The 17,418-nt window shown below is 40.4% G+C and overlaps 1 protein-coding gene across 1 annotated transcript in view; it reads left to right on the top strand.

Moving 5' to 3' along the window:
• Window positions 1-17,418, top strand: part of DENND1A (DENN domain containing 1A) — a 502,559-nt gene that overhangs the window by 160,808 nt on the left and 324,333 nt on the right. Inside the window, exon 5 of the mRNA XM_044920818.1 lies at window positions 5,659-5,778. Within this exon, the coding sequence (XP_044776753.1) occupies window positions 5,659-5,778 (120 nt within the window). The remainder of the gene's footprint in view (window positions 1-5,658; window positions 5,779-17,418) is intronic.

Below are 17,418 nucleotides of genomic sequence, written 5' to 3'. Positions count from 1 at the left end.
ATTCTCTGGTGAGTTTCTTGAGTAGATAGGCATTGCCCTGTATCTGGCAGTGTGTGACCTACTCTTGGTCCCCAGACATTTTGGGTCAATGTCATTCTTGCCAGTTGGATCTTTGAGCTTGGAATGTGAGAAACTTGAGTCCTAGGCAGATGAAAGGTTTATGGAAGGAAGCTTTGAGGCTCATGTAACTCAAGGTTGAGATGTGGTAGTTTGATAAAACTTGATTCCTCCCTGATGTCCTATATGCACAGATGGAAAGGAAAAGCAGCTCTTAGGGGTGCCCTGCACTAGTGCTCAACAGGTAATTGTTAGTAAGCTATACTAAATTGAGGATGACAGAATGTTCGAGTTCCATCTCTCGAATTTTATAATTTCAGAACAGTAATTTTCACCTTGTATCCATTATATGCTACTTTGTATACATTATTTATAATTCTCAAAACCACTCTGCAAAGTATTATTTTCATTTTGTAGGTGAGGCTCAGAGAGGCACAGTAACTTGCTTGTGCTCACAGAGCTAATGAGTAGCCTATCTGGGATTCGAATCTAAAGACCTGTTTCTTCTCTCTCCTGCATCATGAATCTCTGCCTCTGTTGAATCATCTCCAGCAGCCTGAAAACTACCTCTCCTCGTCATTCCCATTCAAGGACTGCCTCATTGTCTCTTCTTGGAAGAGTTAGCTGCACACTTCAGTTTATCCCACAGCCCTCTCCAGTCTGTCTTCTGCTTCTGTCATTCAACTAGAGCTTTTCTTAATCAAGGTTATCTGCAACCTCGATACTGCTCAGTTCACTAAACATTTTTTTCTCTCTCATCGTGATTCATGGGTACAGTTGACCAGTCCCTCCTGCTTGTTCTCCATTTTTCCTTTGATGGTCTTTTCTCCCTGCGTTCTCTAAATTGGTGCTTCTGTAACCTCGTCCTGGATCCTCTTTTGTTTCTCTGAATGCTCTCCGTAAGTGATCTTGTTCTTTACCGTGGCATTAAATACGTCTGTGTGTAGATGACTTCAATTTATAGCTCTGGGCCAAACTTTTTCCTCTGATTTCCTAAGTAGTATGTTCAACATGTACTTGACATTTCTATTTTAAGGTTTCTCAGACTTAACATATCCTGAATGGAACTCTTAGATCTCCCCCCAAACTTGTCTTTTCTATCATAAAATGGTAATTTGCTGTCTTTTTACTCTCAGTACATCTGCAAGCCTGTCATTTACACCAGCTAGCTATAACTTGGAACTGTCCACCCAGATCCATTTTCACTCTCTCTACATGAGTTAGGCCTCCAGTCTCACCTGGACTCGTACACTAGCTTCCTGATTACTTTCTTTGCATGTACTTCTTCCAAACTGTTCTCCACATAACATTTACCCTTGTACACTAGACTGTTTTTCTCTTGATGAAAACCATTCAGTGGCTTTCCATCACCTTTACAAAAAAAATCCTAAATCTTTGCCATGACCTGTGAGGCTTTCTGTGCTTTATCTAGCAACTTCATATCATGGCCACTTTCCCTTTAGCTCCTGTATGTTAACTGCACTGGTGTCCACTAGTTCCTTGAACATGCCTAGCTCTTTCCAGCCTGAGACTCTTTCCCTAGCCCTTTCCTCTGCCTGAAACACCCAGGCCCTGCTTCTGAAGGGGTTACTCCCCCTCATCCTTCAGGGTGAGAATCATTGTCACCTTTGAAAAGCTGTCTCGAACCTTGTTATCTGAGTAGGGCCTTGCCTTCTCTTCCATTTGCTTCTATCTTTGTTCTTGCTTTGGTTTCATAAAACACTGGTACATGCAGCCGTATGCTGTGTGGTACACTTGTTTATTATTCCTCTCCCACGTGCGGGAAATCTCCATAGCAGGATGGCTGGCCAATACTTGTTCTGGTGCCCAGTGTAGTAGTTGCTCGGTTTACAAGGTGGACAACTCAACTAAAAGGCTAATATGGATAATCCCATCTCTCACTGGAAGATTGGAATCACACTGTCTGTTGACATGCTTCATGCAATTTATACACTCAATCTGTAAGTAACTTCGAGATTAAGCAAAATGCTGCCGGAGGAGCCTTAAATGGCTCACAGGCAAGTCAGCATGAATGTTAAAGTCTGGTTTGAATATTTGTTGCTTTTCTCCCTTGTTTTCCATATTCATCTAGGCCTTGGAAGCACAGCTAAGGGTGGTCTTGGCCCTGGTCTCCTGGGCAAATTTGGTTTCTCTTGCTTAGTGGGAAGTGGTGTGTTTGGTAAGACAGTTATCTGGATTCCTCACATACTTGAGTTCCTTTAACAGAGTTGCAAGCTGCAGGTGAGGGAAGGGTTTCCTTGTGTTTAGTGTAGCCTGGTAAAATGGAGAGGACTTTGAACTGGAATTGGGCTTGGAATTTTGTGTTAGTCCTGATACTTTGAAAAAAACAAAACCAAAAACATCCCTGTGCCTCAGTTTTCCCATCTTAAAGCGAGATGTTTTCTGCAGTTCCTCTCAGTTTTAATCATCGTGAAATCTCTGATTCCTGTTAAAAAGTTATGGATTCTAATACTGGAGGTAAGCATTAAGACTGTAGCCTTTAACGAAGCAGACCCTTCCCCAAAGTCATTTTTGTGGAGGAAGCATGAACACTGTCCCAGAGCATGGCAGGAAGCAGAGAGGGAATGACAGATTCCTTGGAGGTTCAGACGCCTTCAAGTTAACCTCTGACTGCCCTTGCCTGACTTGTAGTTGATTGAAAATTGTCCAAGGAGAAAAGATTTCAGAGTTTGATGGTTTGGGGCCTCCTTTGTTTGTTTGTTTGTTTAAATGGCTTGTACTTCACCCTATTAGGAATTAAAAAGGTGAATCAACTGAGAATAATAAGTGCTCTCTCCTAAGCTGTGATTCCCCACCCCCGCCCAAAAGAATCGTGTTCCCTTTACTGAGAGTATGAGCAGCTTACTTGGTCACCCGGAGGACTGTCCTTTACTGAAAAGATGCAACAGAGAAGAGAGAAAGGCAAACTTCCTTTCTCTACTCATAAGGATTACAAAAATGAGTTAGTCGGGAAGAGTCTGAGCAAATGCTTGATTTTAATATGAATTTTTGTTTTCCTTTAGATGGTAACTTAACAGCTTGCATCTCTTTTATTAATTGTTTTTATTATGGACTGACCTTTATAGTAAATGCTTATCTCACTTATTCCCAAAACCTCCTTTGGGTTGGGTGGTAGTTTCTCATTGTTATTGCAGGTAAAGAGACTGAGGTGCTTAAAGGTTAAGTAACTTGCTAAATGAAGGCCCAGTGAGCAAGTGATTGAGTTGGGATATGAACCAAGTAAATGAGTAATGAATCTTTCTTTGAGCCTGGGATGTCGCTAAAAGCATTTTCAGCATTTTTAATGGTAGTGAAAAGATAATGGGGAAATTAATGACACTCAATTCACAAACGAGTTGTGTTCATTCTGTGTCCTTTTCCTAGAGATCCTGGGTGTTTTCATTCAGTCCTATCAAATACCCTTTCCTTCTAGGATGTTTCATTTTAAAAATTCTAGAAGGGAAATCACACTCTGAGTTAAAATAATGAACAGTCATATTTTGTATGATCACATAATAGTATTTCATAAAAGCATGACCTATTTGTAACTTAGCATCATCGTGACCTGTTGCTTTTAATATTTTAATAATTCAAGTTTTTCTCCTCCCGCAGTGAGGCCCACTTTTCTCCCCAATCACTTTAATTATGTGAGCTAGAATCCTGTTTCTCACACATCTTCAGTTCTCAACCTTGTTAAAATTAATCATATAATCCCCCTTTAAAACATAGTATTAAATCACCATAGTAACACAGTATCCAAGCTTTATTGATAAAACATAACAGCCGTAAGAAGGTAGAGTTTGGTGTCCCCTGGACAGCTCTATAACTTTTATAGAAATGTGTTCCTTCTTCTGGCTTGTGTAAGGTGGAGGGATAGCATTACTTACACCTGTTTTATTACCACACTGCTTTTAAATTGCCACCTTGTTTTCGCTCACCTTCCTAGTTAAAAAAGGAGAGTGGAACACTTTCTTTTCTTTCGGAATTATTTTCTTGTACTCTCTAACCACTCTTTAGGGGATGGAATTGTTTCCTTAAACATGACCAGGTAGGGTCCTTTGACCTTTTTTGTGCTGGGATACCTTGAAAGTCTCCTTAATTTTCATTTGATTATGTGGTTTGTATAAAGGAGTTTTAGAAAGGAAGGCTATCCATATTTGAAAAACTAATTCATATCCTATCCAAAGACTCAATAAGCCTGCCTTTGGAAAAGGCCTGGTGAATGATTTTCATTTCTGCTGGCAACTTATAAAGTAAATGATAGGTGAGAGCACTGATTTGAATATTTTGTCTATTTGAGTGTATTTTGTAAAATACAATGCATGTAAAATACAATATAGGTTAATGAGTTCCTTTGAATAATTCAATGTCAAATTCCAGAATATTATGTTAGCATAAATTTATGTATTAGGATTTGAAATATTTAAGGTTTTAAAAAGGAATCCAAGCCAAGTGGTAAAGTGATTTTTTTTTTTTGTAAACTGATTTTAGAGAGTGGTCTTTAAAACATTTTGCAACTGCAAAAAAGAGTTTTTAGATTAATCTGATTAGCAATATGCTTTTTAATCGTTTGAAACGTATTTCCTATTTTCTGTCACTTTTATGTGTGGTGTACTGAATTTTGCGTTGATGTGGGAATTTTTAGCTTTTTTTTTCGCCTTTATTTCTTTAAAGCCTGTTTCCATTTCTTAGTACCTCACATTGTATTTCTGTCTGTAAAATATATGTCCCTCATAAACTCAAAAATTCTGAAAGATACAGGAATGCAGGAAAGTAGCAGCTAACCTTGCTCTCTTGAATTCAGCAACTCCCCTTAGAAGCTCTGTGAACATGATTCAGTTACCTATCTGTTCAGTCCTTCTGTTTCCTTTTCTGTAAAATGGGAACAGCGTCTAAATTCCAGGGTTGATATGAGTTAGTGAGATGCTATATATCAAGTTTCTAACTTGATGCCTGGCACCCGGGGGACACTTAAATTCTGTTGCCATTACTGGTTTTGCCAGCCAGGGGAATGGTCAGGGGAGCGTCGTTAACAGCAAGCTGACAGAGCAGGCTTTGGCATCATAAAGACCTGGGTTTAAAACACAGCTCTTTGCAGCTCACTGGCTGGCACCTTAGGCAATGCTGCTTCTAGGCTATTTCCTCATCTATAAAATGAGGTTAATAGAATCCTCCTTTCAGTATTTGGTGGGATGATTAACAGGGCTATACCTGCCTGAACTCCATAAATGGAAGGCATGGTAGCTCCAATGAGGTGATGAGGTGGTCACTATCTATAAAATGAGGTTAATAGGATGCACCTTTCAGGATTTGATGAGATGATTAACAGGGCTACCTGCCTGAACTCAGTAAGTGGAAGGTTTGGTAGCTACTTTGGTAGTGAGGTGGTCACTAGAATGGGCTGTTTGCTGGGTTTTTTTGTTTTTTTGTTTTACTAGCTCGCAGTCTGTTCCCTTGAAGGGTGTAAATTTTGAGTTCATTTATAAAGAGTTCCACTGAGAAAGGAAGTGTTACAGGTTCAATGACTTGTCATGATTAGATACTTTATCAAGAAACTTAGTGCACATTCATTTTTCCCCCTTTGTTCTGTCTTTGCTGCAGCCTCACAGTTAGCCAAGTTGGCCAGAACTTCACGTTCGTGCTCACTGACATTGACAGCAAACAGAGATTCGGGTTCTGCCGCTTATCTTCAGGAGCGAAGAGCTGCTTCTGTATCTTAAGGTAAGGGACAGTGGCTATTGGCTATTGGCTAGTTCTGTGAAACAGTGTCAGCCTTTGCGTTGTTCCCCTGCAATTAAATTTTCCAGCTGTTCTTTTTATTTTTCCTATCTGTTTCCCACAAGTCACTGCACTTGGGGAGAAGGACTTCACAGTGTTGTTCTTGCACTTTAAGTTCTGCAGATAATTGTCTTTATTTATTTGCATCACATCCCTTGGGTGGGAAAGGGATCATTGCTTCTGTGGAGTCAGCATGGCTTCAGTTCCTCCTGCTGTTATCTGGAGCTGTCAGAAACTAGCCTGTTAGGCTTTCCCTTGGACATTTTGTGTATGTAAGATTATTAATAAAGTATGTGTCTGTAGCTCAGGACGTCTTGCAGACACTGATTGTGTCCTTCTCAAAGTAACACCCTTGCCCTCTTTGGGTCAGTGAGGGAGGAACTGTTTCCCAACTTGGCTACTTCTCTAGAGGTTTGGAAAAAGTACAGAATCCTGGAAGAAGGCTTCTTTCTTTAGGTCTTCTAAAGCCCCTTCAGACACCAGAGCCGCACTTGCTTAATGCTCCGTTTCCTCCTGCCAGAGGGGCAAGGTGTGTTCTGGGGTGGGGGGATGTGTGGAAATCCGATTTTGGAGCTGCTGGCTCTGTGGGCTCCTGCTGGGCGCCTCCTCAGGGGGAAGTAAAGGCATCCCACACACTTCTCCTCTCCATCTGCCTCGGTTAAGTAGGTGTCAGAGGGGCCTGCCTCCTGTCTCTCTCTGCTCATGTGGAGCAACCCGGGGCAGGACAGCGGGGAGGCGCCCCTGACAAAACCCGGGTCCCCAGTCTTGGGCTTGCGCCCAGGGATAAAAGGCCAGACTCTATGAATTCCAGAAATAGTGGTTCTCTGGTACATTAGTTTTTGCACTTTCTTCTTCTCCTCACCATGGCGAGACCTCCCACCCCAGCCCCCCAAACACACACACACACACACACACACACACACTCATACTGTAGGAGAGAGAGGGGCTGACTTTTGAAGTGCCTTTGCTCAGTAACTGTCAGTCTGGACTACTACGTTTGCATTTCTCTACACAAATATTATTATATATATATATATATATATATAATAATATTATTATTAATTATTATTAATCAGCAAAGTCAGCTCTCTTCTTCACCAAGCTTAACATCTGTAGTTCGGGCTCTAGAGGGCAACTGCTGGAGAGACCACAGGGAGGAGGTACAACCCGGATGCTCGAGATTAAATGCCTGAAGCTGGTCTCAGGCTTGCCTCAGTAGCCTGGCCCAAGCCTTACCCACCTGGAGTAGCAGAGTCTGCTGTAAATGAGTATTTACTTTTTGGTTCAACAGTGTGGGATTTTTTTTTTTTCCTCTTTTTAAACAAAATTTTCTCTTCCGTTTTTGCCTAATGTTCTGTTTCAGCCTTGGCCAGGGCACTGCGTATTTATATAGTCATTTAGAGGAGATGAGGGTTTAAGACAAGTTCTTGAAGTTTTGCAGAAAGGTTTTTGTTCATTTGTTTGTTTCAGAATATTTTGGTTTACAGTGTTTCTTTCAAAGCTGCAATGTACATGTTTGGGGGGTGGGGTGGGACTCTGAACCGGCACACTCATTCACTCAGCAAATTTCTGAGACTGGAAAACTATTTTTTTAAAAAGTTAAATTTAAAAATTGCTCTCCTCTGATTCTAGTATTTGACTTTGTCTATATGTAGGGTCATGGGTGTCATGCTTACAAAAAGCTAGCTGATTAGGCTTCATGCTGCCATCATTTAGAATGAAAAATCGCAACAATTGGTATGTTTTCTATCCGTTATACTAGTTTGGAACTATGGGAAAAAATGGGTGGGTTAATTCATTCATTTGTTTGTCAGCCCTTAATTGAGTGCCTACTATTAGCTAGTCCCTGCCCTTGAGGAGTTCCTAAGACTAACTGGGGGGATGGATGATTATGCTGCAGAATGCTGTATATAATGTGTAGGACAATTGCAAGGCATAGTGTCTCCTTACTGTGGATATTCTAGTTCCAGAGGATAGTGACTGTGGTTAAAAATAGAGTCCAGATGAATTCTGGGACATGCGTTTCATGGGTATTCAACATGGATGGGGGAGGGAACTCCCTTTATCTCATCCAGCTTGTGCGCATGTGGAAGGTACACACAGTGGCACTTCCCCTGTGGCTTGGTTTGGGAACACTGCTGAACTGAGACTGGCATATGGATGGAAGGGTCTGCTCTTAACCTTGGGTGACTAGTTGGCAGCATGTTCACTGGCGAGGTCTGCCGGGAGAACGCAGGTGCGATTTGGGTCTGGGTTCTCTTAGCACTGTTGGTCTCCTTGCCTTTTGGAGATGCTTGGTCTCTTTGCTTTTTCTTCAGATGCTTTCCCATTAGTTAACCAGTGCCTTGAGGTCCAGTCACTGTCCTCAGTGTGCCCAGTGCTCCAGCTTGTCTGCTCATAAGCCACCTGCACTTTTGCTTTCCGTTTCTTCCCATGAGAGGCGTAACTTCCAGTGTTGGTGTCTGTGCAGACACAGCCTCCCCTGTTCCAGGATTTAGCTTCTTGGGATCACTTCCTCTCTGACTGCTCTCCCAGGCTCCTATGCTTCCTGGCCCGTATAAGTTACTGGACCTTTCTGCCTTCACACATTTATCCATCCACCCAGAGCAGCGTTCTGCAGGCAGAGGTAATCATCCTCTCCTCTGGGTGCACCCAGCATGCTCTGCATACTTCAGTTACACACACATAAACCTTGAGCTTCCTTTTACCTCTTCCTCCTATTACTCTGAAGTTAACTCTTTAAGGGTAAAGACTGTGTCTTACACAACTTTGTATCTCCAGCATTTAGTGCAGTGCTTGGCCAAGATGTTGTGTGCGTGGCTTTCAGAGACAGGGAGATGTATTCCATTTGAATGGAAGAACAGGACACTGTTCTCTGAGAGATAGGACAGGCCTTGTGGGACACTAGTTCAAGAGAAAATGTGAAATACAGTTATTTGTAGAGAGATGTGGTTCATATTCCTAAACTTACTTCTGTTCGTTGTAAGAGGTGTATCTTTGAATTTCACCAGGGAGATCTAGTTGTTGAGTGACAGGCATTGTGTCCATAAAGGACTAGGACATCAGTATTAGAAAACTTAAACTTCATTTCACAATGAAAGGTTCTTAGACATCCTTTATGCAATGCAAGTTATTGGGTTCATTGTAAGACACATGGTCTGTTCCTTCCCCATAGAATGTAAGCTCCATGAAGCCTGGGATCTGTTTTGATCACAGATATACCCAAAGTGTAGTGAGAGATGGCTATGCCTAGTAGGCACTTAGTAATACTTGTTTTATGAAGGAAAGAATTCCTTCCTGATCAATAAGCCCTGTGTTTAAACATTTTTTAAAAGTTGGTTTAAGTTCTATCACCAGCTGACTTTGACAGAAATGTAGTTGTGCTAGAGTATAAACAAGTCTCATTAACAGAAATACCATGGTATGTAAAGTCAAATGCATTATTTCTTCCCACAGTTGACTAGTTCTTTCTATTAAAGTGTTTCACTTTTCCTTGAGATTTGCCATAATATTATTTACCTGTTTGCTGGATCGTAGTCAATACTGGATTAAAAGCACAGCTAGGAGAACAATAGTTATGGGTAAGTCCTTCTTCATTATAAACCCAGGAATGTGAGAGAGAGCAGTAGCATTTTTGGGTAGCACCAGCTGAGTCTGATGTGTGGTATACGTATTTACCTCTGAAATCTGTCAGATAGCATAAAATGACCTGGAACCATAATTTTTTCATGGTTTCTGATTTGCCCAAATGACACATGTTCCATTAAGGCTAAAATTGTAATGAATATGTTATTTATAGCCAACTTTGGTTTTGGAGGAATAGAAAGAGCCTAAGAGTTCAAAGCCATAACTGTGTTGTTTGGGGGAGGGTGGATTATGGGAGATATGGCACACAATAATTAAATTTCTTTACTCTTTATAAGGGAACTTTAAAAATAATTATGTTCTACAATTTTCTCCTTTATGTATAGGAATCTTATTTAAGTCTTGAGAAAGTTTGAGTAACTGTCATTATACCCATATAAAACTGTTCAGAACCTGTTATACATTTTGGGAAGAAATAACTTGTTTCATCAAGACAATATCTAAGATTTTTTTTAGTTTAACATTTAAATTGTTATTCAATTTGTAGGTATCTTAGTACCTAGTATATACCAGGAATGAGCAATGTGTAATATTTGGTCTTTGGCCTTTATTTACCCAAAAATGAGCAAAAAAGATGGTCTCACCCCAGCTTCCCCTATGAGAATCCTGTTCATTCAAGATTTTGATGACCTGAACTTTTTAAACTTGGTGTTATAAACTGAAAAGAATATGTACTTTTGGTCCTTTACCAAATTTAAAATTTAGTGTGCTTCTGGATGCACCATTCCCGGGTCACCTCTGATTTTGATACCCACCTCCTATTTCACTTCGGCTATCCTTACTGTCTTAGGAGCCACGCAATCTTTGGGATGGGCCTATGTAAACAAGTAAAATAGGCTGTGATGAGTGCTATTTAAAAAAAATATGTATGTGCAAGTTTCTTTGGGGTCATCGATTAGGCAGTGCACATCTCTGGCTTGAAGAACTAGGGAAAGTGTTGCTGATGGTTTCCAGTTAAACTGGGTCTTAAAGAATCACTGGGGGCTTGCCTGGAGGAGAATTGGAGAAGAACTTTGTAGGCAGTGAAAGCTGGCATGTTAAGGCCCAGAGAAATGAAGGGTACAGCAAGATGGAACACTGATGTGAGGGCGGTGGCAGGAGATGATGCCATAATGTCTTGGGGCTAGGTTGGGAAAGCCCTTGTGGGACATGAGCAAGAATTTGGATTTTCCCATACCAAATGGAGCAGCATCAGATGATAGGGCAGGCATTAGAAACATTGGTGTTTGTGGACCAAAGGGAAAATGGCTTTTTGTACCTGAAATTGCTATCTGCACATGGTTGGGATTTTCTGGCTGTTGTTAGAGGGATGCTGCACATCACTCTGGGGGTAGCACTCTGATGTAGATTGGAATTTTCAAGCCTCAACTTTAGGTTTGTTTGTTGTCATTGTTGTTTTAACTATAACAATGGAATATGTTCCTGGGACCTTGTGGGGGAATTCTTGTCCTCCTTTCCATGCAAGTTGGCATATGGGCTTGTGTTTCGACATTAATTGTGTTAAGTGATAACCATCTTCCTTCTGGAACACTTTCTGACTTAATGGCAGACACAACTATTGCGTCCTTTTTTATCCGCGTGGTACTCATTTCTATAAACACAGAAAAGCTCAGTTTTCACAGAGGGAAAAAAGAAGCTAGAAGTAATAAAAGAGTCTGGTTTTAAGAACTTTGGTTTCTCTAACTGTTCCAGTATTTTTAAAACAACACATACAGTTCAGGAGAAAAATCAAAGGGCTCTTTCCTTAGGCAGGTGCGGTGTCAGAAGCCCTTTTGGATGGATTGTGTGTTAGCTGCTTTGGTTTAAAATAAGTGTATGGGGGATGGGGAAGGGAGTTGGGAAGGAAGGCTGTGGGGACAGCTCCCAGATTTTTACCTTAAAAGCAGGTGCTGCTGAAATATTCCAGAAACAGATGGAATCTCCTATTCTTGTTTTAAGCTATTTATGGTTGTCTCGCCTGAGGGTACCCTGCTATACAAAACTGCACAGCCTGATGTTTGAGGGCAGTTTGGGCATCAAAGCTGGGGCCCCTCTGGGAGAAATCAGCCTTTCTTCCCCAATACCTTAAATACCATTTGGAAAACCTGGATCTTTCATACTATTTAACAGAAGACTTTCCTCTGCTTTTCGAATATTTCCATCTCTCTGGAGCTGTTTGATTTCTTCTTAATTCCTCCCGTAAATGTAGGGTGGGTACAGTGTTGTCTTCTGAATGGTCAGCTGGGAGAAGGCCCAATTGCTCTGGCAGATTATAATTCCCCCCATTGTGGATCTGTCAGCAGCTGAACCCATGGGTTGGGTCCTGTGGAGGCTCTGGTTTAGTAGCCCTAGGACCCTTCCTGAGATCTTCAGTATTTTGAAAGGCTTGCATGGGAAGTGTGCTCATCACATCAGTTTGTGGGAGGTGATAACTTTTTTTTCCTTAATTAAAAAAAATGTACTGGTTGGGGAATGTTGCATGTTTTATTGCCACACAGATGCCTTCATGCTTAGAAACGTATAATCCTCTGGGGAGCCACAACTCAACAATAGTAACAAGCTGTACAGTTTCTGAAAAATCACCTTTGAAGAGAAGAAAGGGAAATAAATGAAACTGACCTTTTTCTCCTAGAGGCCTGCTGTTTGAGGGCTGGGAAGCTGGTCAGTTGGAAAGACAGGTGTGTCCTCTGTAGCAGCAACCCGCCTCAGGGCTGTCTCCATGGAAGGAGGCTTCTTTTCTCCTCCTGGTCCTTTTCAAAGGACACCAGCCTAGCTCAGCCTTCCCTCAAGCAACTTGAGCCCAGCATTATGGGTATTTGAAACTTCAAGACTTTGGCTAAAAGAAATTCTTCATTTTGAGACTGAATGAGTTGGAGATGACAAGAGACCATGATATTTTCTTGACCTGTTTTAAAAGCAGAGCATTTAGACAATTTCCTTGTCTTAATGCCCATGAAGCTTACTATAGAGCAACAAGTGAAACCACCCTAGGAACTCCAAAAGCGCACTTTGGTTCTTTTGCAGCCCCCCCCCCCACCGCCCCCCGCCATATACCACTCATTGCTACCTCTAGCAATTACTGCTGATGGTTAATGTTGTTATAGCATTTTATAGATGGGTAGACTAAGGACAACTCACTACAGAGGATTTGGAAAGGAGGGGGGGAATGATCATTTGTTAGCATTTATTTGATATACCAGGGGGCTTACATAATTCTCATTTATTCTTATTGCAACCTTATGAAATTATCTCCATTATAGAGAAGTAGGGGTTGAGACTGAGGGAGATACAGTGACTTGCCTAAGATCTCACCAGGAGTAAGTGAGGGAATTTGGTTTGGAACCCCAAATCCAAGCCGAAGCTCATGCTCTCAATAGCTTTGGGCATATTTCTAGTAACTTACTTTTGACCCTGATTCAAAACTCAGATTTTATTTTCTTGCCACCAAAGCAGCCATTACGAGTTTCAAAAGTTTTTTCATCTCTCTGTATGTATTTAGTAAAAGGAAGCTTGATGGGTAGTTTGCCACTGCACAATGATTTCAGAGGTGAGCTGTCAAAAAGAGTTCTTAGAAATAATACACTACAGCCCACCCTCATTTTATAAATCATGAAATTGAGATCTAAAAAGAGATTTTTGTCCCAAATTATTTAGCTGGTTAATAGCGGTCTTTTTGACCCCCCAGTCCAGAGTTTGTCCAGGATATGGCAATGATTCTTCCAGCTCAGGAGAATAAGGCCAAGGCCACCTGGATCTAAGGTTTTTCTAGGCTCAGTAACCTCCAATTAACATCAAGGCCAGCATCATTGAAGTCTGTGTGAACTATCCAACCGTATGATTATAAAGAAAATGATCAGTTCTGTTTAAATCTGAAGCAAAGTATGTTTGAATGGAAAACCAGTAAAACTGAGTCTGCTTTCTGAAAGAGTCTTAAGAATTCCCCATGAAGAACCTTTTTTGGGAAATGGAAAACATTCTGCAGGAGAAGCCAGTTGATGCTTTTTAGTGGAGTTTGAGTGTCAGCAAATTTTTTGGACCCCCCCCCCCCACAAGCAAACCACTTTCTTTTAACAGCAACAACAAGCAGAAGGCATTTATTTGAGCCTTATCTTTGCTTTTCACTGGGCAGGAGGTAGAAAGGAAAATAACTCAATATGCTTCACACCTAAAATTGCCCTTTGGATCTAAGCTGCACTCTTATTTTAAGAGCAAGTTAGATTTGTGAATACAAAGAGGAGTCTGAATTTAGGTTGTCTGGCCCTTCCAGTGATCAGTTTAGAAGCAGTGGGAAGCCTAGCATTTGTCCCTCATGGAGAAGCTCCAGGGGACTGAGGTAATTGTGTACCTCTTTACATCATGTCAAACAGAAAAATCATTATGCCATCTAACGTTGGAAGATCCTAGAATTCTCATAATCAATTATGAGCCACTTATTTTTAGGATGTCATTTTATGTGATTATGAAGATATACTTTCTTGTTAGAGGAATTTAGAAAACTTGAGAAAAGAGAAGCGATTTATAACATGCCACGACTTTAATAGTGACTAGAGGAGTTTTCTTCCTTGAATGGGATCGTGCTGTATAGTTTTGTATCTAGTCTTTTCACTTAGTATAGTGTAAGCATCTTTGCATATCATTAAATATTCTTTCCTGAGAATGTTTTTGACTGTGTACTTTGTGTGAGGTTGATTTATAAGAGAAGAAAGCTCTTAGGAAAATCTGAGAAAGTATTTTTGCTAAGACTTAGGTTCTTTTAAAAAATGCATTTGTTGTAGTGACTTTGTCATTTGGCTAATTACTTTGGTAATTTTGTTAACAAAACAAAACAAAAACCCCACAAAAAAACAAAACCTGTCAACTACTTTTTATCTTAACGCGTGAACTTACTACCAAATTCTTGACAAGGAGAAATAGTTATTAACTTCTGAAAACAAAGAACATAAAGTATGGAAATAGTATCAAAAGTCTCCATTAAATCAAGTGGTAAATAAAGTACTTAGTTTACTTTTCCTCTCCACATTTCACTTTGTACATTTACGTCTTTAATTCTTTTCATCAATATGAGTTGTGTTGTGCATGGCAAAAACAGTAATGTGGCATAGAGGGAATATTTTTAAAGTTAGATAGCAATATAAATTTTGAGTTTTGAATAATTACATTCTGAATGAGAACAAATTACACATACCTTAAAACTTTATGTAGAAATGTACGGAATTTTTAAACATTGTAGGTAAAATTAAATTCTGTCTTACAGTATGCAGTGGAAATTGAGTAGGTTTTTATTTCTTATTCATGGGACAGGAAACTACCAGTAATCTTCAGCACAACCAAGGGCAGTTGCCCTTTAACTCAGTTCACAGGTGTTAGGCTGCCACTGTGGAGATTTTTAATCCCTTATCTATAACACAAAGCAATATTTATTATAAAATTAATTCTGAGAGGCATCATTTATGGTTTCTAATCCATTCTATTTCAAATGCCTTTGAAGTAAAGTGGGTGGAGCTTTGTATGTGGGGTTAATTGTCCCATTGTTCATTTATTCAGTCCGGTATTTTAACTAGCTCTTTATGTGTATTAATGAGCCCAAAATGCAGCAAAAAATCCTTGACTCTAAAAACTTAATATTAAGAAAAAAAACTTACAAGTGTGGTGGAAAATGAAGTTGGGTGAAATTTAGTGCCCTATACTTTTTTTGTCTGAGCTCTTAATGACTGGTTTCCTTTTTTTTTTTAGTTTTAGTCCCATAGGAAAGCAAGAAGTCTTTGGGGGACTAAGAAACAAAAAGCCACTGCAAACAAAAACAATTCCAAGCCAAAAGACTTAAGGAAGTATATTTGCATCTTTTAGAATTTTTATGGTCACCTCTGTTAAAAAATTTCTAATTCTGGATACCAGTTTTAGAGAAATTTTTAGTTAGTACTTTTTTCTTTTTTATTAGTATATGAAAATATACTAAATGTTGATCATTCTCATTAAAGATAACCAATGTTTTCTGACCACTGGAGACAGTACTTGTTTTTATATCTTTTTTTTTTTTTTTACTTTTCATTAAAATTCCCCAGAGATTATAATTCTAGATCTTTTTTATTTGAAGAGATAGTTAACTTTCATATAGTGCAGTTCCTCCCTGAACTCACCCTTTCCTCAGATTCAGTACTTGTCTTGTAATAGAAAGAATACTTGTGCTATATTTGATTTTTATAATAAAAAAAATCTTAAAAATTGCCTTTATCATAAAAATGTTTTCACTTATTCATCATTTATCTTTGTCTCAGTTACTTCAGTGGTGGATTGATGATGATGCTAATTCAGAATATTGTGGTGAAGATTAATTAAAACAATGAAGACTTGATAAAGTTCTTTGATTATTGTATCTGCTATGTAAATGTTAAATTACAACCCTGCGCCTGCCTTTTCCAAATTGTGAAATAAAATCTGCAAATAGAGGGGCGCCTGGGTGGCTCCGTCAGTTAAGCGTCTGCCTTCGGCTCAGGTCATAATCCCAGGGTCCTGGGATCGAGCCCCGCATCGGGCTCCCTGCTCGGCGGGAAGCCTGCTTCTCCCCCTCCCACTGTTGCTCCCCTGCTTGTTCTCTCTCTGTCAAATACATAAATAAAATCTTAAAAAAAAAAAAAAATCTGCAAATAGAAAAGTGCACGGAGTTCAACACAACCCCCCCACCCCTCCCCACAACTTATGTATACATAAGTATATAAATATTTATGTATATGTGCACACATATGCAAACGTAAGTACACAGTAATAATTATATAACAAATACCTATGTAATCACCGCTTAAGAAATTTCGTACACCCAGATAATCTTTGTCACCTATGTATGTATCCCTAAATAATGTGGTATATAGCTTTCTCTGGTTTTGAACGCTGTATGAACTGAATTACACAATTTGGAATTAAGTCTTACTTCTTTTGCTGAACACTTGAGATTCAACCATGCCGTTGCTTAGAGTTGTTTTTTTTCTTTGCTCGCTAGCATTCCACATCGTATGACTATACTATAATTTGTCGAAGCATTCAACTGTAGGTGGCCGTTTGGGCTGCTGCTAGTTCATGGTTTTTATGAACACTTTTGAACAGGTAGCCTGGTGTACACAGGCACTACGTTTTTTGGTGTATAAACCTAGGAGTTGAATAGCTATGTCACAGGGTATGTTTCTCTTCAATTTTATTGGATAATGCCAAATTGCTTTCTAAAGTGGCATTGCCCGGGCGCCTGGGTGGCTCAGTCGTTAAGCGTCTGCCTTCGGCTCGGGTCATGGTCTCGGGGTCCCGCGATGGAGCCCCGCATCGGGCTCCCTGCTCGGCGGGAAGCCTGCTTCTCCCTCTCCCACTCCCCCTGCTTGTGTTCCCTCTCTTGCTGTGTCTCCCTCTGTCAAATAAATAAAATCTTAAAAAAATATATGCCTTGGGCGCCTGGGTGGCTCAGTCGGTTAAGCGACTGCCTTCGACTCAGGTCATGATCCCAGGGTCCTGGGATCGAGCCCCGCATCGGGCTCCCTGCTCGGCGGGAAGCCTGCTTCTCCCTCTCCCACTCCCCTGCTTGTGTTCCCTCTCTCGCTGTCTCTCTCTCTGTCAAATAAAGAAAAAAAATATCTTTAAAGTGGTATTGCCATTTTATGGTTCTGCCAGATGTGTGTGAGTATTGCCATAGTCCCACACTGCTACTGCTTACTCCTTGCTTCTTAAAGAAGACATGCAACCTGCTCTTCTTTCTCAAAGCCCATGAGATCTAGGTATTGTCCTTTTTCACTGACCTTATTGTCTAAAGAGGCATTGCTAGAGAAAGGCAGCCTGTGGGGAGGTGGGAGGAAGGCCAATCATCCCTGAAAGGTAAAATGAGCTCTGAGGTGCATGGCCTGGAGAGCATGGTCAGGAGTCCGCGCAGGGCTCGAATCCTAGAGCTGCTAATGTGGACATGTGCTTTTGGGTGCTCCATTT

Source organism: Neomonachus schauinslandi, chromosome 13 (genome assembly GCF_002201575.2).
Source record: "Neomonachus schauinslandi chromosome 13, ASM220157v2, whole genome shotgun sequence".
In the NCBI taxonomy this organism is placed as follows: domain Eukaryota; kingdom Metazoa; phylum Chordata; class Mammalia; order Carnivora; family Phocidae; genus Neomonachus; species Neomonachus schauinslandi.
Note: the sequence above shows the minus strand (reverse complement) of the source record. Positions and strands in the feature narration are given on the sequence as shown.